The sequence below is a fragment of the Diplotaxodon limnothrissa genome, linkage group LG4 (assembly GCF_057381915.1).
Source record: "Diplotaxodon limnothrissa isolate DT_005_m linkage group LG4, D_limnothrissa_male_GT1.1, whole genome shotgun sequence".
NCBI classification, from domain to species: domain Eukaryota; kingdom Metazoa; phylum Chordata; class Actinopteri; order Cichliformes; family Cichlidae; genus Diplotaxodon; species Diplotaxodon limnothrissa.
Window position 1 is genome coordinate 28,059,167 of NC_140599.1, and position 21,477 is coordinate 28,080,643.

Below are 21,477 nucleotides of genomic sequence, written 5' to 3' on the forward strand. Positions count from 1 at the left end.
ATGTCACATTATGTGTGATAATGTCATAGTTAGAAAAGGGCATTTTGATCCATAGTCTGACGCTTTATCTTTGTGCTGTTCCTCCTTGTTCTTCTAATTTAGGGTTCACATATAGTTCAATCCATGAATAATGTAGAAAATTAAATTTCCCTTTGCTCTCTCTGATGTATTTAATGTTTCTATAGTGGTGGCTGCCTATGTATCCAGCTCATTTCCTACAAATCTAAGAAAAAGAGTACTTCCTATGATAAGGGTGATTTCAGAAAGGCATGAAATGATTTTTCGCTACAAAGGCAGCATTGATTGACTGGTGATAAAGATTCTTAAAGGAACACTGCAGCCTCTATAAGCACCCATGATTTTAATTAATATAGGATTTTTTTTTAAATACAAATGATCTGTTCTGCTAGTCATAACTCTAACCCTTTGCACTGCAGATGTGCCATACAGTATATGCATTGCCAAACTTCATTACAATAACATATGCTACGTCATCATTTACTTTGCAGCTTTCGGATCGTGTGATGTTGTTACCATTTTTTCATACTACCACTGTAGTGCAAAAAGGGGGCACCCAGATTTGAACTGGGGACCTCTTGATCTGCAGTCAATTGCTCTACCACTGAGCTATACCCCCTTGGTGTTAGCCCAGGAAATGACCTGTATATAAAGGCAAATGTAGATCAAATAAATGACGGGTTTTTACATGTTCTTCATTTGTAAACAAATAAAAGTTGTTTACATCCATGTAATGAACCCACTGACCTGCTGTACTTCCTGATTGGTTCAGTGGGATGGTTGCATCCACTTAAACTTTGGTTGTGAATATATAAAACCTATTAATCCCTGTGAAGGGAGACGAAAGTGGTAGCTAAAGTTAAACTGGAGCAGTATAAACTACTCAGACCACAAGAATGTCTCTTGCTCCCTGATTAATGTTAATCAGGTGAAGAAACTCTGCAATAGCACTAGAATGGACACAGAAGGCAGCAAGTAACCCAATAAGAAGAGGGGCTGGTTTGGTATTTATCGTAGAAATAGATTGCAGCTGAAGTGAAGTGTAGAGTCACTGGAGATGCCGAGATTTGAACAGCAAACCATTAAATTTAAAGGGAAATATTTTGTTTAATACCACCTTCTGCACAAGACATGCAAACATGCTTTCTGATACAAACTGCTAAGCCAACCCAAACATTAAAAAATGATACTTGCTTCTGAGTTTCTTTCTACATGCTGGCCCCATTAGATACATGGCCTTTAAAAGTAAAATGAAATATATATAAGATATCAAAGATTAAATATCTTTAAGTATCCCTATCTTTTCACAATTTTCCTTACCTACACGTGAGACTAATGTAGTAAAACAGAGAAAATAAGATCCCGCCACATTTATTGACAATGCATAAGATTAGAATTTAGGGAATTTTAAGGTTCTCCGTTTGCATTTTATTCTAAAAATCTAAACATGAATTAGAAACTCAAAGAAACTCGATCACTGAAGCACACACAAGCAGTCAGACCAGCCTCTCCTCTTTTTATTAGAACGTCAGAAAAAAAATGACAATTTATTCCTTGTTTGGTATTTTTTGTTTGTTTGTTTACATAAATAAAAACATTTCCACTACTAATTGATGTGGAAACGGCATTAACGTGAAAAAAAAAATAACTAAAATGAAATGTCAAACTTTCAAAATTTCTTTGAGGATGATCTCCTTAAATGTTTCCCTCTTGTTTAAACATCTGTGTGTCAGTGTGTCATCTCAAATTTCTGTTTGTTGATTCATATGTTTACAGCAACAGCCTGCCTCCACTCTGTGAGGTGTTCAACCCACCATTGAAGAGCTTAATTTGACGGCTGGCATTTGAAAAATTGTGGTACTTTAATTTGGTAAAATTACGACAGTCTTGAGAAAGTTTACCATCAGGAAGTCATCGATCAAATTTAACTTTCTTGTTTAAACTTGGAAATTCCACACTGCATATGCAAATGGGTCCAAAACACTCCACACATCTTGTACAATTTTTTCATAAAGCTAAACTTTTTGATGAAACCCATATTTTAAGATGACTCGGCTGTCTTGGGCTTCATGCATATTAATAGCTACTCATCAGTAGTGTTGTCGAATTTCCCAGAGGAACCCACCCGAGGGATTAATAAAGTTCTATCTTATCTTATCTTATCTCATCATTCTACGGCTCTGAAAGAGAGTTCTTTAATGGCCCGGGTGGAAGTATGTTGCAAAAATACCGACAAGAAGCCAAATGACAACTTTGTCGCTTAAGCCTCTTCTTTAAGTGCTTCACTGTTTACATGGACGATACACAGTAAAATGAGCCAAATTAGTTTGGTTTATGCAAGCCGAGTGAGGGATTATGGGTGTTAAGCGGTCCCAATCTCCTCAATCCATCTATGAGCAGCCTGTGTTATGACGTGCTCATATATACACATTTTCTGAAGGCTGCTCATATGCGCTCAGAATATAAAATGCACACAGAAGACTTAGAAGAACCCAGTGTTGATGACTTGCCTCAAATGCTAAGCAGTGAAACTGTTGATTGTTTGCTTTGGTGCTGTATGGAAAATGAAAGGCTTTTCCTTTGCAGTATGACAAGATCTGCATGTTATCTAGCAGCACGCATGACTACTGCATATATATGCAAGCATATGCATGTGTGACACAGATGTTTGCAGTTCAAAAAAAAGGCATGTTATTATGGATGGTTTTTGCACATGCTATTGGTGTTAACAAATTCTGGTTTCTAGTTTACTCTTATTTGAGTAATTGTATAGTGTGCTTCACATAGGGTGCAAATGGAATTGCATTAAGGATCTCTTGATTTGATTTGTGTACTCACCTTACAGTATAATGTGTCATGCTGAGAGACGTTGTTGTCAATGTGGTGCTATTTAAGTAAATACTGAAATTAAAACGAAAAACTGTGGACAAGGGAAGCAGTTAAAGACAGTCAAAGTTTGTGGCCTTCACAGAGGGCAACCAGAGTTGAACTGGGGACATGTTGAGCTGCAGTCATATGCTGTAACCCACAGCTAAACCCCTCTGCGTGGCAAACTAGCACTGACAGTAACATGGAGTATGTCCATTTCATGTCAGCAGGGAAAAGAATGAAACCATCTCTCCCCCTCAATGTCTGTGTAATCACACAAACACAGATGGTCTTTCACAGAATGACTTACTGTGTATTACTTGAATGCTAAAGTTTGTCACATAGTCTGATTAGAAGTAGCTGTAAATCACGATAAGCGTGCTTAAAAAACTATCACAAATTTGACTTAGCTCCAGTTAAGGACTTGGGTGTTCATTCCCATCATTACTCTGAACTTCAGCATCAGCACCATCATTAAAAACAACTCAAATGAATTGACATCAAAGGAAAGAATGTTCCCAGAGTTACTGCCAACATTAAAAAAGACTCACACATAGGAAGGAAACTTGGCAAAAAAACATTTTTAACCAAAGCTGTGGCTTTTGAGCGACATGATATGAATTTAAAGAAGAATTATACTCTGTGCTTTCTCAGCGTATGATCTGTGAAATTCGGCGATAGGAATTGGTCCGCTCAAAGGAGAGCGATAAGAAAAGAGGCTGCGATAGCGTGCAGTCCTAATTTGAGCAACCACCACTGGTGAGTGGATTTGGACAATATCAGACGAACATCTTTTATTGTTCGTAGCGTGCATGATTATGACTCATGAGGAAGCGAGGGGAGGGGAAAGAGGGAAGGAGTGAGGAGGGCATGTGGACACTGGAAGAGATGGAGGATTATGATTGAGTCTTCATGCTTCTGAAAGCACCAACTAAAGTCCATAAACGTTGGCAATAAATGTTCATGTTTTATGTTTCCCAACCTTCAATCGAGAGTACACTTTGTTCTTTCATTGTTGCCCATATGATGTTGGGAAGGGATGGTGTGAGTGTGTGTGTAGTTATCCACTGACAATAACTGACTAAACCTTTGGGTCTGAAAAGTGAACACAAGTGAAGTGAAAAGCCTGTATGTGGGAACACTGGGAACTTCATTTAGTGTACCCACTTCATTAGATACTCTTTATCTTCTTGTTAATGCAAATATCCAATCAGCTGATCATATGTTGTAAACATAGTCAAAACCTGCTGAAGTTCAAACCAAGCATCAGAATTAGGAGGAGATGTGATTTAAGTGTCTTACTAGGAAGGCAACAGTAACTCAAATAAACACTACTGACAAGCAAAGTATTGAGTATTGTATAGTATACATACTAAATTGAGTATTGTTTAAATAGCACAGCCTACCTGAATGTTATTGCTGATCATGTCCATCCTGTGAACATAACAATGAGTTTATTGTGATCAAATGACCCACACAGTAACAAGATCTCCATCCAGCACTGTGGAATATCATGGAATAAGAGATTTGCATCGTGGATGTGCAGCCGACATATCGGAAGGATCTGCATCGTGTTTTATTTCAATATTAGGCCAGTTTTGAAGACAAAAGGGGGTCCTAACTGGTGCTAGCAACATATAGTGAATATAAAAAATAGTTTAGTGTGCGTCTACATTAGTTGTCCATGTCTATGGGTTAGTTTATGATGGGGGAAAAAAATCGAACAAACAAAAACCCCACAAAGAAACAAAAGAACAAGTTCATGTAAAATTATTGTTTTGATTGTTGCCTTTATTTTTATTTTTTTATTGATTATATTCATAGTTTAGTAAGTGTTATGTTTTCTTCTCTTTTCTTCTGTCCTGGTGAAATCTGCAGCATTTAACATTCAGTTTTTATGGTGCTTTATAAACAGAGCGTTACTTCTGTTTTCGTCTTTTTCGTCTTCTCCTTCTTCTTCTAAATATAGAGCAAATGAAGCATGTTATAAGTCTGTAGAAGAGGGAATTAGTGTAAGTGTGAGACATGCTTACCTCTTTTGCCTCTCCTTTGCCTTTGTTCTGAAAGGTCACATAGAATAAACATGTAAAGCCTGTTTTAGTAGCTGTAGCAGCAAGTAGTACTTATGGCTTAAGGGTATAGTCAGTACTGTCACAGTTACTAATTATATGAGATTGGACATCCAAACCAGGCAGCACGGTGGCACGGTGGTTAGCACTGTTGCCGCACAGCAAGAAGGTCCTGAGTTCAATTCCAACATCAGGCCGGGGTCTTTCTGTGTGGAGTTTGTATGTTCTCCCCGTGTTTGCGTGGGTTCTCTCCGGGTACTCCGGCTTCCTCCCACCGTCCAAAGACATGCAACTTGTGGGGATAGGTTAATTGGATAATCCAAATTGCCACTAGGTGTGAATGTGCGAGTGAATGTGAATGGTTGTCTGTCCCTATGTGTTAGCCCTGCGACAGACTGGCGACCTGTCCAGGGTGTACCCTGCCTCTCGCCCAATGACAGCTGGGATAGGCTTCAGCGTCCCCCGCGACCCTGAAAAGGACAAGCGGAAGCGAATGGATGGATGGATGGACATCCAAACCTCCCATGTCATGAACAGCTGACAGTGAACTGGCTAAACAACAACAGCTGGTTAAGCTGTTTTGCATTATTGTACTAACCAAAATAAAAATTTCCCCCTGATAAAGAGTTTAATTACATCCTCACAACGTATGAGACTTTATTTACCATGTGTCCGAGTGCAACAATGTTAGACCCACTTCAAAGAAAGTTTGAATAACAACAACTAACAGCAGCTAACTCCAGATGCTAACAGCAGTGGCAAAAGCAGTAGCGCTTATTGACATTGACAAGTTCAGGATATCTTCAACAGCTCATCTCAGTATCGCTGTCATCACATAGAAGTTAGCTTCACTAACTCTTCCACTTGTATTAGTGTCCTTTTACAAAGTTTTACTGCCTCTTCCTGATTAAATAGACATGGATTCATATTGACAGCTGAATTAAACGGTGGATTGACATCCGCTGTAGCTTGGATTATGCACTTGAATTGGGAGGGTTAAGAAAAAAGAATTCAGTTGACAGCAGTGAGGTTTCACATACTGTAACCTTCAATATAGAGATTAAATATCCTGTAGATATACAAACACATTAGTCATTTCAACATTCAGCTTTGTTTGTCTCAGTTCAGTTAAAGCAGACAGCACAACTTGTGGCCCTTAAACAATGCTGCAAAAGCACAAAGAGCTCTAATTACAAACCTACCTTTAGATTTGCTGAAATCCTCCTCATGTCCTGCTTCTCTCCAGTGGCTAGAGGTCTCACAAAATCAGTGAGTTGAGAATTATTTACCTCCAAAAGCCCTCCTATGTTTTGACTGTCTGTCAGTCCTAGACCTCCCCCCCTCCTTTACCCCTCCAAGGGGTATTAACCCCCCCACCACCACCACCACCTCTTCCTCATCATCACCACACATACAAACACACCCCCACCCCCAACCATGACCCAGTTTGGAGGGGATGAGGGGGGTAAGTGAGGACCATTGTGTGAGTACCACAGGGAGAGAGGCAAGATGCTCTGCCTCTCTCATTCCTCTCCCTTTCAGGAAGGACTCACACTTGGTTAAGCACACACACTGAGACTCTTCATAAGAGAACGTCCAGAAAGCCGAGTGTTTTGTTGTGAGGTTTTTGTTGTCGAAATGCCGCTTTTGATTTTAGGTTAGGTTTAGCCTGTAAAGGAGACTATAAGTGAGACGAGGAGATAGAGATGAGCGGGCCTCATGTTGAGAGACAAAGGACACAGTACCTGGCATCCGGGAGAGAAGGAGTAGAGTGAGTATGCTGCTTCATCACTTTACTTTGCTCCTTGTGTTGTTTTTTATAAAATTTCCAAGTATTTTTTTAATCTGAAACGATGTCAGGTTGCCTGACCAAAGATCCAGTATTTCCAAAACGAGACAGCAGATGAATGACTTCCTGAACTTGTTTGTAATCTTCTGGAGAACTTACATTACTATTTCTAACAGCGTAAGGCACAGATGCACGTGGAGAGGCTGCTCCTGCCTCAGAGATTCTTCCTGTAACATATGGAACTAGTTTTCCGTTGTGTTCCTTCCCTTCGGAAACTATTAATGAGGGATTTTTTCTTTTTTTTGCCACAAACGCAGAGAGGCATGCTTCTTGAAAACCCGCCTCTTATATGTAAAATGAAAAGGACTTAATTTAAGCAACGAGCTCCTCATTTTGAGATCTCCTTATAGGCCGGGGTCCATGACCATTTTTCTTTTTTAAAAAAACTGTCAGCAGTTTCTGTTTTTATCTCTCACTACTGAGATTGATTTGAATTCCTTTATCTTTTCTGCTGCACGTTTTATGAACCAGAGGCCCAAATCGGGGTGCAGTGCCTACTTAACTCTTTGGAATTCATAGTTTATTTGTGTTTCATGGCCGCCCACATTGATCACTCTGCAAGTAAGTTTGATGTCTGTTTGTATGTGTGTGTCTGTGTAGAAACATGAACCATAGAATCTGAAAATAGATGTTAATTATAGTGTTCAAAACCATTTGTCATTGAACCTAATGCTAAGTCACTCTTGATGTGCATGATTTTAATCACTTGAGAGAATTTTTTAAACAGAGTTACTGCTCAGGAAAAACAGAAGATAGTCAGAAAATGTTGGTAAGAATTTCCTTTTTAGCTATGCTGGATTTTTGGATGATTTGAAACACAGTACAGAAAATCCCTTTTCTATTTAATCCACACATTTGCCAGCTGTCAGTCCTCTACTGAAGCTGTAGACATTAAGATTTATTGTAATTATTATATCATGATATAGTTGTTATCTTTTAGTCAAACTGCAGATTCACAAAGCAGAAGCAGAAGCTAATGACCTTGTTGTGACTTAAATTTGGTGGTTTTATGTTCGGGTCTTATTGCTACAAAACAGCCATGATTAAACCCAAATATGACGATCCAGGGGGTTATCATGGACAGATGTCTGGCCAGCTACTGCGTGAGCAGATTAGTTTGATCTGTGCCGTCTGCGTAGGACAAGTTGGGACTGTGAAGGGCAACGGTGAAGCCTGAAGATGCCACTGGCAGAACAGAGGGAGAGGGCACTACGGTGCTGACCCCCACACAAGGACAGGCAGAGGAGTTCTGACTCTAGAAGATGCTCTTGGTTTTTCCTCTGATAACTCTGAGGCTTCCTTTTTAATGTTAACAGAACAATCAGCATTTATGGTGAATTGTGGAATAAGACATGTCACTCTCTTGGTATGATATAAAATGCAATAGCAGAAAAGACTAATGACAGGCTACAACACATACACAACTGACTTCACTGTGCCTGAATTCCCATTGCAACGCAAATTAATTATTAGCTGCAGTGTTCATTCTTTGGAAAGAAATATGTCTTTTTTGTGATTAAGCTTTCCAAGGACAGCATATTAAATTTCTGAACACACTACAGCATTTAGAGCACGGGCAGCTTGGAACTCAAGCACTGGAACTCCGCTGATTAAATTCCTGTTAATATAAAAATTGAAAATGTGACTTTATGACAAGCAAGCAGTGCAATTAACTCTCCTCCCAGTGGAATAGTTCTTTTTCTCTTGCTGGTTTGCCTGCCTGTCAGCCACGATATTCTGCTTTAGCAATAATTGCTGAATGTTTATTTTCACTATATGACTTTGTAGATGTGATTTTTATTTGGTGAAAGAAGATAACCCATCAGCTCAACTCTATAAGTACTAAGTACTAGTATTGTACTTGTCTTGTTGGATTTCGTAAGTACTAAATGCAACAAAACCTTGACACGGGGCATTGTTGAAGACAAGTAATATAAATAAAATATAAATAAAATACAGAGGACAAAAAGGGAAGCAGACATAAAGTTTAGGTAGCATTGTTTTCACAACACGTTGCTCACCTAAAACTGCTGCAAAAACAAAATATAATACAGGTTGAAATTATTTAACCTTTTACATTAACATGCTGTGATTGTCAATGTGATAACGCTTCTGGTTAGATACTGAAAAGAAAGAGAAACTTTGTCTGCCACTAACATCTACAGATAGGTCCCAGAAGGCAGTAAAAGTTCAAATGAGGAGTGTTTTAAAGGCAGCAGTCCAACAGCAGATCAGCAGGATCAGGAGCCAAATCAGCGTCGACTGAATAAAACGCTGACAGTGATATTTTTTTTCTTTACAATCACTTTAAAAACACTAAGAGAGATCTAATTGATGATTAGCAGACTAAGAAAATTAATTCCCTGTGGGAAAACAGTCTGTACTTTAATGGCTGTGGACTGACTGATCAATGACCACTACTGTAATTGTACAGGTTTGCTGGTCTGTGAATGAGTACAGTCGGAGTAAAGTGCAATATGTTAATTATGGAAAATGTTCCCAAAAAAATCAATGCAATCGCAATATGCATTTCTAAATATGGTGACCAGTAATAGAGTCATGCATTTATTACAAACAGAAACAAATGTATAAATATACGCATTAGTGTGCTTCACTTGATTAAAGTTCAACCAAACGCTAATAAATCTATTAGCTTTACATGCGATCATTAGAGGTTTTTCTTTTCTCTGTTTTACAGTACATTTATTATTCAAACTGCCCTGAAACGTAGCAAAAAACCATTAGACATTCAGTCCTTCTTGTCAGGGTAGTACATAAAGTATAAAATAAACCTATGCAAAACATGATATATATGTAATTTAAGTACAGCGTTCAATATTTAAATGCACAACTTGCTCCAAAAATACTCCAAGTTAGTGTGTGCCAAGTCACAGGCAGGAAACTGAGGGGGCCTTTGAACTTGTAAGTGTGTCTGCTTGTCTGTCGGTCTACATACTATATCTGGATATGAGTCTCTGTGGATCCTGCAGGAGAAGAGTTAGTGACTGAGGGGATCCCTGCGGTGATGCTCACTGTAACTGTCTGTTTGATTCAGTACGTAAGGGCTGTGATGTGGAGTTTTCAACCCCCGAGAAGTGATCGTGTTAACTTCTGACCTTGTACTTCAGCGTGGCTCCGATATATCAAAGAGAGACTGATATATCTGTGTTTGTTGACCTGTGATTACACAGCCATGACCTTTTCGCAGATGGCTGTGGAGCCATTGATCCTGACTGTGATTCACTTTCAAAGCTCATTAGTTGAAAATTGCTGTGTTTACACTGGAGGGGATTTCCTTGTGACTCTTACCATTTTTAACTTTTGAACTAGAGTCTGCTGTGCTTTTTGACGTTTTCTTGTGTGACATGATTTCCACCAATTTGCTGTTCATTCTTCATATCAAAATTTTTGACAGAAAGTCTGCCTGTTGTGTCTGCACGGTGCTATTCGGGAGGCTGACTCACCTCGGTAACTTAATGCACAGAGTCAGCTTCTTACCCCTAACTGCCCCACTAGCTCCTGAAGACGTAAATTGGATGAGAAAGCAAAATGCCAGGTTATATGCAACTAAGGTAGCAGGAGGATTAAAAACAGGCAGCTATGTGCCTGGATCAGAGCATCTCTCCTGGTCAGGGTGAAGCTTTTCAATTCCTGGTGCAAAAATTACCTAAGGACTTAACACGGGTGAACAAGGGCCCATCAAAGGACATAGTGAAGTTCCTCTATTACTTGTGGATTTTCAATGATTGTTTTAACCTAAGCCTTAAGCTAAATGCATAAAAGGGTTGTCATGCATGTTTTACAAACCTACAGAACATTTTTTTAATCTTTTTTTGTATCTATAATTGAAAACTATGGTGGGTTAACTATATTATCAGTATGTTTGGATAAAAGGGTGCAGTATTGCTTTATCAGCTATAATGCTTAACCAGTAACACGATTTTTAACAGATGAATAACATAGCGAAGTAGAAAAACAGCTGCAGAAACCAAAATTGTTTTATATATCAGTCTGTGCTCTGATATAGATGTACTCACCTCTGCTCTGGAATTTGGGTATTTCACCACCTGAGTCAGTAGGAGTTAACTCTGTTTTAGAGCCAATTGAGGAAGTGCAGTTTTGGGCTTCATTCGCTAAATTTCTTTAACCACATGATTAGAATAGACCAAATAGAGCTTATATCAGATATCGGGGAAAAAAAGATTTGCAAATACAAGCCAGTAAATTAAATAATAAATAAAGCAAGCTTGCAGTTCAAGTGTCTGGGATCTGTAAAATTCAAAATAAATCAGCTCCATGACTAAACAAGTCAAAGTAGTGCTGGACCATAATGCATATTACTCCCAGGAGCTGTAAAGTGACCGCATATCAAAAATTACTGTGTGAATAACACCCCAAATCAGCAGTACCTGTTAGGTGAAGAGGTCACAGCAGAAAAGGTAAAAAATATAGCAAAAGGTCCGATGTGAAAATACCAGTACCATAAAATAAGAAGTAGAAAAGTAAAGAAAGTAGACAGAGAGAAAAGATAGAGTAAGATAGATAGAATAGCCTTATTTATTCAAACTTTCACCTCTGTGGTTGCTTTTTTGTCTGTGGAACTGGATATTATTAGCTAAAGGACAACTGTGCAGAAGAATTATGTAAAGAAATGCTGTGATGTAATGCAGGAACAGTCAGACAGAGCTCCACGATGAAAGGACACTGTTATGACTCTTTGTGCTTATGGCAACCTCTTGCTCCGCTCCGGCCATGTGCTGCTTACTCATATTTGTTGCTCACATACTCTTAGAGTTGGCGCTCTTTCAAGGACTTCAATGCTTACTCTAACTGCAAAAACACTCTCAGAAGGAGCTGTTGTGCACTCACGTGTTGGTAATACGCACACCGGAGCGTACTCACACAGAGGATTCCTGACATTTACCTCCTGTGTCTCAGGCATGCCCTTATATGGTCAGAATGATCAATACTTACGACATGTTTTATCACAAGCCTTCTTCCAAACATTCCCGCCCTCTTGACTCCTACTGGAGACACAAAGCAGAGGGCTGGGAGCTCATGCGTCTCGGCTATAGCTACATTTTCTCTCTTAATGTAGCTCATTTGAACTAAGCTCTCAACTTGCTTGGTAAGGATATCGTCCCTGGAAGCCCTTTAAAACCCAAACTAAGCTCGTATTCATGCCTGGATTTTCCTCTCAGTCAAGCTGACAATAAGCCATGCGCTACTGTGGCTTCATAAGGGGGAAAGTTCTGTGGAGGTGCCACACTCATCCCCCAAAGCCACCCTCAGGGACAGCAGTGTTTGGGTTCAGCTCCACTGCCTGAGATAATGTGGGTCTGCTGTCTGAAATCCCGCTCCAGTGGCTTGTGCCTGGCCACCTGCTGGTTCTGCTGGTGAGGATGGACAGCCTGGAGCCCAGACCTAACCTACATAGGCAACATGTCTCTATCCCTGAACTGCACATGCACACATGCAGCAGAGTAGAGTTCAATTCCAGTTAATACAATCCTGAAAACTGCACCTCATACAGAAGAAGGCTCACTAAGAGGATTTATTTCTTCTGAAAGAGATAGGCTGTTAAATAAAGTGTGTGTGTATTTGGTGATAGCAAATTCCCTATTTGGATTATTTCAGCTCCTTCTCAGTGCTGTTTGATGGTATTTTTTTTAATACTGAGATCCTCTTTCCACCCTGTTTGGTCTGCTAATTCTCTAAAAAGCCCAAAGTTGACAGCAACCTCACTGTGGCACTGAGCTAAAATCAGTGGGCTTGCATTTGAAATGTATAGAGCAACAGATCAAATTAAGAACTTAGTGACTCCGTGAGATCAGAGGGGAACATTCATTTTAATTAAGGCAATTATTATGTCACACCCTTAACCATCTTGCTGCTAAACTTGCAGGGCTAATGCTATTTCTGCATGAATTAAAGTCTTATTAATATTTGGACAAAAGTGACTAAATGCTTTGATCGTGTTTTGAAATGTTGGTGATACTCGTGTGGAGGCATTTACTGTCAGCTCACTGTACCTTCCTTGTTTCACTCTTGTCTTGACACTTTTTCTCTTTCTTTACTTTCTCCAGAGTCTGTGAACAGGTGAGAGAGGGACACTGTCTGCCCCACTGTCCAGCGACACCATGAGCTGGAGCTTCCTCACGCGGCTGCTGGAGGAGATCCACAACCACTCCACCTTCGTGGGGAAGCTGTGGCTCACCGTGCTCATCGTCTTCCGCATTGTTCTTACTGCCGTTGGGGGAGAGTCCATCTACTACGACGAACAGAGCAAGTTTGTTTGCAACTCAGGCCAGCCAGGCTGTGAGAATGTCTGCTATGATGCCTTCGCCCCTCTGTCTCACGTCCGCTTTTGGGTCTTCCAGATTATCTTGGTGGCAATGCCTTCTCTCATGTACATGGGCTATGCTGTCAACAGAATTGCACGATTAGATGAAGCCAAAGGAGGAGCTGGATCTGTTGCTGTTAGGACAGGAGGAGGGGGCTACACGCACAGAAAACCTAGGAAAATGTGCTTTGGAGCAAGACAGCACCGAGGCATTGAGGAGACAGAGGAAGACCAGGAGGATGATCCAATGATCTATGAGGTGCCGGAGATCGAGCCCCCAAAAAGGCCACGGGACCCACTGCAGCCCACACCCAGACCCAAAATCCGACATGATGGGCGTAAGCGAATCCGAGATGAAGGGCTAATGCGGGTCTATGTTTTGCAGCTGGTGACTCGTACGGTGTTGGAGGCTGGTTTCCTTACAGGCCAGTATTTGCTGTATGGTTTCCGTGTGATGCCCATATTTGTGTGCTCAGGGAAACCTTGTCCACACAGTGTTGATTGCTTTGTGTCGAGGCCTACAGAGAAGACCATTTTCCTGCGCATCATGTATGGTGTCACTGTCCTTTGCCTCACACTCAATGTTTGGGAAATGCTCCATTTGGGCATTGGTTCCATTTGTGACATTCTTCGCCGTCGCCGCTGCCCACCTCAGGAGGATGAGTACCAGCTGGGCCTGTTGGGTACCAGTGGGGGTGTGGAGGGCTCAGTAGGGGCAGCAGGTCCTGAGGCAGGTTCTGAGGGAGGCGTAGGAGGAGATGGTGCTGCCGATTATGTTGGCTACCCCTTCTCGTGGAACACCCCGTCAGCTCCACCTGGTTACAACATTGTTGTGAAGCCAGAACAGATGCCCTACACAGATCTTAGCAACGCTAAGATGGCATGCAAACAGAACAGGGCTAACATTGCCCAGGAGGAGCAGCAGCAGTTTGGCAGCAATGAGGACAATTTCCCCACTGGAGGAGAGGCCCGTGTAGCCCTGAACAAAGACATGATCCAGCAGGCTCATGAGCAACTGGAGGCAGCTATCCAGGCCTACAGTCAGCAGCACCGGGCAGAGGAGCAGCTTGGGGACAACCAGGATGACAAGCCCCAAAGTAACATTATCCAGGCCCAACCTCAGCCACAACCCCAGCCTCAGAAAGAGCGCAAGCATAGATTTAAGCATGGGAAAGGCGGGAGCAGTGGAGGTGGAAGCAGCAGCAACAGTAGCAGCAGCAAATCAGGAGAGGGCAAGCCCTCTGTATGGATTTAACCCCAGAAACAGTGACCCGTATTGAAAACATGTAAATATTGGAGACTGGATGATGAGCTGTTGCAATGTTACTTGGATATTTAAACACCATTATGCCTTACAGAATCCTGCAAGCTGGAGAAGATGCGTGTTTGCGTATAATGGTGTGTAAAGAAAAAAGAGAGAGAAAAAAACATGTGATATTGCAGCTGACAAATTGTTTTGTCTGGGTAATCACTGTTTAACTTGAAACATCACACCAACACAAACTATGTTAGGCTACAGTCTGTCGTTTACATGTGTCGTTCTTCTCAAGTCCCAAAGCAGATTATTGACCTCTGTTTTCTTCCCGTTCACCCTTTCAGGAGAATCCCAGGATCATAATGTGTTCTCTTGCAAAATTAGACTGATTCCAAATTTCGATGATCACAATGTAAATGCAATAAAATGATGCATGATTCCATGGTGCCGCCCAAAGGATTGGCTTTATAGTGCAGTGAGAAGATCAGCTTCCTGTCACTCATGTTCCATGTCTGCTTCATTAATAATGTTATATTGCTGTGACTTTGCATTTGACCGTGTGTTTGTAAATGTTTGTTGTGTATTTTTTGATAACAGTAGTACACCAGCTGCTACAGAAACCTATGAGTACAGCTGGTGGATTTTTATCCAGTCTACATCTGAAATTATCTGTGAAAAAATAAATAATAAGGTGCAGAAGCAATCCAGATTTTATAGTTTATTCTTAAATATCTCATTTTCTCCTTATGGCTTTTCATGGCTCAGTACCGTCGTTCCTCTATCTGCCTTGTGTTTGGCTGCCCCCTGGTGGTGTCTTCAATGGGGCTTGATACTGAGGAGAAGATACCAGTTGCCAATGCTACCTGCATCCAGCAACACCTTAACCAGCTGTAATGTTCCTTTTCTATTGACAATACTTGTGTCACTTATGTCTTCCCAGTGCTACAAGTCCAGTGTTAGATGCACAAGGCTGCAATATTATAACATTGTAATGGAAAAGGTTTAAAGCCATTACTATAACACAGTGAGACCAAACACTGTCTGTGTGATGCAAGTTGTCAGTGCCAAGATTTTATGCTAGGCTGCCACGAAGCCTGGTTGTTTGTAGCTTTGGAATACTGTGGCCATGCTACTCCACTTGTGGAAATATGCCTATGTGAGACCAACCCTTTTGTAAAAGTCATTTTTCTTTTTTTTTCCTTCTTTTTTTGTACAACAGTATGTCTTGCATTTTTTCATATGGGATTTAAAATGATAAAACTTCAAAATGGAGTCAAATTTTATGTTCCAGACAGTGTTTTATATGAAAACACTCTGTTTTTCAATTAAAGTTTTGTTTTGTTTTGTAAAATAAATAAACAAAAAACAAGATCTTTTGAAAATGAATTAGCTGTATGAATATTTATGTTTATTGTGATTTAAATTGCCTTCTAATTGTAAAGAAAATGTTAAATAGGACATAGTATATTTTTATAATATGTTAACTACAGTGACTTAAAGAAGTAAAGAAAAAACAGTCTTTTCCTTGTATGTTGCCGTATCAGTATTTAATGTATGTAAAAAAAAACCTCTGGGCTGTATTTTAATAAACAGTGTCACTCCTTTTTCAACACTGGTCTGAGATCTGCTGAACACCGTTGTGGGTCATTGAATCCAAGTGCCAAGTAATTCAAATAATTCGAGCTCCACAGTAGCTTCCCAAACAAGCTGTATGAAGGCAGGAGGAAAAACAATTAAAAAAGAAAGTAAATAAAGCTGATTTAATACATTTCATGTTAAAAGTCTACAATTCTCTCAGTAAACATTAAATGAGTTAAACAAAGCATCACTCGTGAAGCAGTGGCTGAACACATAGCTTTCTAAATATGGAATACAGTGCAGCAGAGTGCTTGAAAAACCTTTTTGGATTGTTCACCACTGGGCTCCACATGTCTATTCATCAAGCCCAGCCATCATTAGACAGACATAAGTCACCCGAAGCAATCCAACCAGCCTTACCCAAAGCAGTGATTGGCTTGTCTGAAGCGACCCTAATCCCAAAGAGCCATAGGTGATTTACTGAGAATTTGCCGGTCCCTGTCAGTCTTTTCCCTACAAGGCATATCAACCCTCATTACATTCTTCTCCAGTAAGCAAAGTTTCTCCACTGCTGCTGTTTTTTTGAGAGAAGGCAATAAGATCCAGCAGGGACCACAAGAGGGCGACATCCTGTTAAATAAATGACATCTTCAGGAGTGAATGAGAGCGAGTAAAGGCCATTCTGTTAGAGTGCCACGAGGGTACTCAGCGACCCCATCTGCTTAGATCTTGATGACTGCCAGCTTGTGTTTATATATTCAAAACATCTCCAAGTTGTATTGTTGAGAAACTGAGAAATTTGGCCAGCTATCCAGGTCAAAAGAACTACCCTGTGGCACATTTGTGTGTTTGGCATGACCTGTTTTCTATTCTGTGCTGAGTGCCTGGAGAAAAAAAATAGAATACTAAAACAGAAAGTGTTCACAAATGGAGTTTATGCCCCTATGTATTCTGTCCTTGTTATCTACAGTAACATCCACTATTAACCAAACATCTCCAAAATCTTATAACAAGGGCTTTTTTTCTTAGAAAAATACAAGAAAAAAAAAGTTAAGATAAACTAAGATGCCCTATCTGATACACAATAGTGTGAATATGTGTTTTAGCTTTGTGGCAGTGGATTTACAAGACAATAGAAAAAATTCTCAATACAAAAGTGTTTAATCCTCCAGCTCTCGCTGCATGTCTGTGTAGAATTCTTACATAAAAGATTATGTTTGTACAAGTACTTCAGAAGCTACTTATCACAATTTTTGCACAACTATTTATAAGCATAGTGAGGTCAATAATTGTATCTGACTTTTTAACCCCTGAGCTACCAAGCCGCTTAAATAACTACATTATATTCCTCATACTGTTTCTATATCTGTGATAGATATTCTATTATATGTTAAATTAAATAATTATGGTCTTCCATTATTTTTTATATCACTGAAGATTGATAAAAATCAATCTTGATAGTCATGATAAAAATCTCTGACTTTTATCATGACTTTGGTCACTTTTAGTCATTATTCTGCTGCAGTAAATCTTGCTACTTTACTTTCTACTTTATGTATATATATATATATATATATATATATATATATATATATATACATAATCCAAATACATATAGATTGCTTTAAAAAACCTCCTATTATATCTTGTCACATCACTGTGCCAATTCATGTTAATGAAAAATAGTAGCAGTATGAAGCATTTTAACAATTAAAATGATTAACGATATATATCAGTATAAATCTGGGATCATAAATAATCCCACTTGGTCACTTGAGGGTTAAAAAGTTTCAGCAAACTAAATTAACTTGAATGACAGTGGCTGGATTGGCAGTACTGGCAAAATGATGAGGTGCGGGTATTTATACTCAAACATTTTATGACATAATGTAGTGAGAGAAAGATTTTGCAGTTAAAGACAATAGAAATTCCAGGAAACATAAACACACCTTGTGATTTTCAAGAAACTTTAAGGCTGAAAGACTCTCATCACAGTTGGAAGATTTTGGTCTCAGTTGAATTATCAAAGAAGAAGAAAGAGGTATGTGGGAACTTTTCTGGAAAACCATAACTGGTCTTGTCAGCATCTGGGGGAGGAGCAATGTTCGCACATTTAAAAAAATATTTTTTTTTAAATGGCTGTTTCGGATTAAATGTTTTGTGATTGTTCACAAAAACAGCTGTGTTGTTCCCTTAGATGTTTCCTCTAGTTAATTGTGTAGGTTGTGACAAATGAAAGAAAATGTGCTGAAAAACTCAGATTCTCATTTGAGTGTTTTTCTATGCCTTTTTGTAAAATATATATTTCTTTGAGTGCCATTGTTGTGTCCCTTTTTTCATATTCTTCAGCGAATGCATTTGATTTGCATGTGAAAGGGCCTATTTTACTATAAAAAAATAAATCAAAAGATACATTACATAAAGTCTCTGCATCTTTTGTTTTGGGTTCACAGCCAGTAAAATGGTTTCCCTGTCCTGACACACTGAGTGTTGTCCTCTTCCTGTTGTCAACACAAGATTTGTGTTTGATTTTGATTGGTGAAAAGCAGGAGGCCCCCACCATCCTATCAGGAGAATTACAGTCACACAAGTTGATATCACCGGCAGGAACAACCGACGAGATTGAAGAGATGTCATTTCAGTTTGTGTCACCCCTGACATTTTGTTTGTCGCTTTGGTTTGTCGTTCACTTGGTGAGTTTGTGAGGAGAGAACATGTGAGTCTTTGAGGCCTAGTGTTTCCTCCAAATAGCCCCTGACTCAAAAAGCTTTTATATAAAAATGAATATATCCTCACTCTCTTTTTTCATCAAGTTCAGAGTCTAGAGAATACACAACAAAAAATGGAAAGTACACAGTGCATTTTTGTTATTTGCTGATATAAAAAGGGTCCCTGGAGAGAGTAGCCTGGGGGAACAAGTGGAGTGCTGCAGCTGGGTGTTCAAACAAGGTCACTGCTACTATGACTGGAATCCCACGAGCAATGTCTGGGATAGGAACTTGTGGCAGCGGGCTATTTTGTCTATAAAGAAACAAACATTAGAGCCCCTAATTGGCTAGATGCACTGACCCTATTTGTATGTCATTTTAAAGAAATTTTACACAGTTTCTCTAAGCGGGCATGGGGCTGCCCTAGTAGCCTACTTTTGGAATTTGTTTTACAAAGTCTATGAATTCACAACCACATGTTTGAATGTGTGCTTCATTTACAAGAAGGGAAGAAGAATGTGCAGTAAAATATAGGCCATCAATATCACAACTGGACAAAAATATGATCAAATATTAATTCTAATAATAAATTAAAAACACAATGTACCCATCTTCTCCCAGCAGAATAAGAAAACATGTACAAAAAGCTCAAATAATCTCAACATGCCACAACTCACTATACGCAATGGCCTCCACAGTCACCAGATCTCAATCAGATAAGCTTTTGGATATGGTGGAATAAAACATTTGCTTCATGGATGTGTAGTTAATGAATCTCCATCACATCAATATTGAACACAATATTTGAGGAATGTTTCCAGCACTTTGTTGAAAGGTACTTCTGAAGTGAACAAAGGGGCTGTACTGTCTATATGATTCTAATTACACATCACTAATCAAAATTAAAATCTGGAAAGCTGCACAGCACCTCACGATGAAACCTATAAAAAGAAATGATTCATGTTTCCTTTATTACCTACCTGGGGGATATAGCTATCTATCTATAGATAACATAGACAAAAGTCATACGTCAGAAGTGACCAAAGCAGGTGGGTCATTACAGTATATGAGAGATTTAAAAGTGAAATACTGTACATTATATATACAGTGGAGAATTTGCTAAATTTGCTGTCCAGTTTTGGGTGCTATGGGAAAAGGCATGATCTGTAACTCAGGAACAATAGGATGTAGCAAGCGGTTTGGAGATGAAGGAAATAACTGTGCACTCACTTAAATATGATTGAGGGTTTAATATTTGATGTTATTTAAATGTTTTTGTATTTTTTTACTTCAAGTTTCTGATGCAAAGGATCAAGATAACATTCAAGTCATCTTTAAGCTGACAGAGTAACTGTATGCTCAAACAGCACTGCCAATCCCACGGTCAAAGTGCTGTGTTTTTGAGCAGGTGTATGTTTTTATAATGAAGTATGTAAAAATAATTTCAAGTTAAAATTTGGAAAATTGGAAACAACAATAACTTAAATAATAATTTAACCACTTGATTTAATGTATGCTTGTTTTACCTGACAGTAAATGTTAAATAAAATGGTTAAATAACTTAATACATTCTTAAAAGTCTTTTAATTCTTTTTTTAAATGAAAAAAGTTAATTTATGGTCCATTTCTAACTTTTGAAGTAAAGCACTGTGTGTGTGATCATTTCAAAGGTTGTGGACACAAGTAATGATTAATGGTTTGAGTTAAAAGTATATAAAACAGTGAAATAAAATAAATAATCTGCTCACTTGGAAAAGATGTTGCTGTCCTGCCAAAAACACACGTTTCTATTGCTAAATTAAAATACATCTTGCTTGCTTGGAAGTGCAAACAGTGTGGTATTTCTGGTTACAGTGGTTATGGACTGCATTTTTTTTAGCCGTGCGTGTCAGTGCAAATGAACCCACATCAAGATACCATCGGCCATCCTGACAAACTGAACCAACTGCATATAAATGTCTTTTCTTTTGCTTAAATTTCCATTGCCTTTGTTTGTATTGGCAGAATTTAGAAAATGATACCAGTCTATAGTGATTCTATTTATCACATTATAGTTTGCATCCAAACATCATGTCACATTTGGCCTCTGAGCTGAGTCTGTACAACATACTTGTGTTTTTGCTCCCTACCAAGAATTAACACCACAGTTCTTGACTGTTGCTCATTTTTGTTCATTTTTATTCTGACAGCTTGGTCCTTCAAGCTGGATCTCAACATCTCCCCCACTCGCCTCGGGAACATGACTGAAACAGTGCATGGGGGAGTCTGGGGCTCCTTAAGATAAAAGACCTCCACCCCAGTGGTTTTAAAAATGCTGTTTCAGGATGTAAAAAGCAGGACGTGATATATGCTGAGGTGTAACCTCTGAGGGAAATCTAAATATTTTGCAATGGATTTTAACTGCTATTTGTTTGTCCGGCTTGATTTGGTGATGGGCAATTTAAAGATTCTTCTCTTCTGAATGTCAAGGTAATCATGCAGAAGGAAAAGCCTCCATGAGGTTGTCTCCTCCATGGAATGTTTCATTACAAGATATAGTTAAATGTGCAAGTTATCCTCTGACTGTTCTTTATGATGTACCCATGGCTAAGACATAAACAATTTACCTTTACTCTGTCTTCTCGGAAGGCTTTCTGACATTAATAGGAGGAAAGTGTTTGTGCCAATACATCAGAAATTCCTTCATATCTGATAATCTGTGCTGGTTCTCCCAGTAGAGCTATTTTTTTTTAAAGTTCATCCATCCATTATCTTCCACTTATCCTTATCAGAGCAGCAGAGGCCAGGAG

The 21,477-nt window shown here is 39.2% G+C and overlaps 1 protein-coding gene and 1 non-coding gene across 5 annotated transcripts; one reads left to right on the forward strand and one right to left on the reverse strand.

Moving 5' to 3' along the window:
- Window positions 1-565: 565 nt before the first annotated feature.
- Window positions 566-637, reverse strand: trnac-gca (transfer RNA cysteine (anticodon GCA)). Its single transcript has one exon. It is a non-coding gene; the product is annotated as a tRNA-Cys (tRNA).
- A 12,307-nt stretch (window positions 638-12,944) lies between these two features.
- On the forward strand, window positions 12,945-14,402 carry gjc1 (gap junction protein gamma 1). 4 transcript variants are annotated; one of them, XM_085352762.1, is made up of 3 exons: window positions 12,945-13,788; window positions 13,894-14,244; window positions 14,338-14,402. In XM_085352762.1, exons 1-3 carry the CDS (start codon window positions 12,945-12,947, stop codon window positions 14,400-14,402), a joined length of 1,260 nt encoding a protein of 419 aa, XP_085208888.1. The 4 variants fall into 4 exon arrangements, with proteins under 4 accessions (XP_085208888.1, XP_085208887.1, XP_085208886.1 ...); XM_085352761.1 differs by having other exon boundaries at window positions 13,894-14,201; window positions 14,283-14,402; XM_085352760.1 differs by having other exon boundaries at window positions 12,945-13,782; window positions 13,882-14,201; window positions 14,283-14,402.
- The last annotated feature ends 7,075 nt before the right edge of the window (window positions 14,403-21,477 follow it).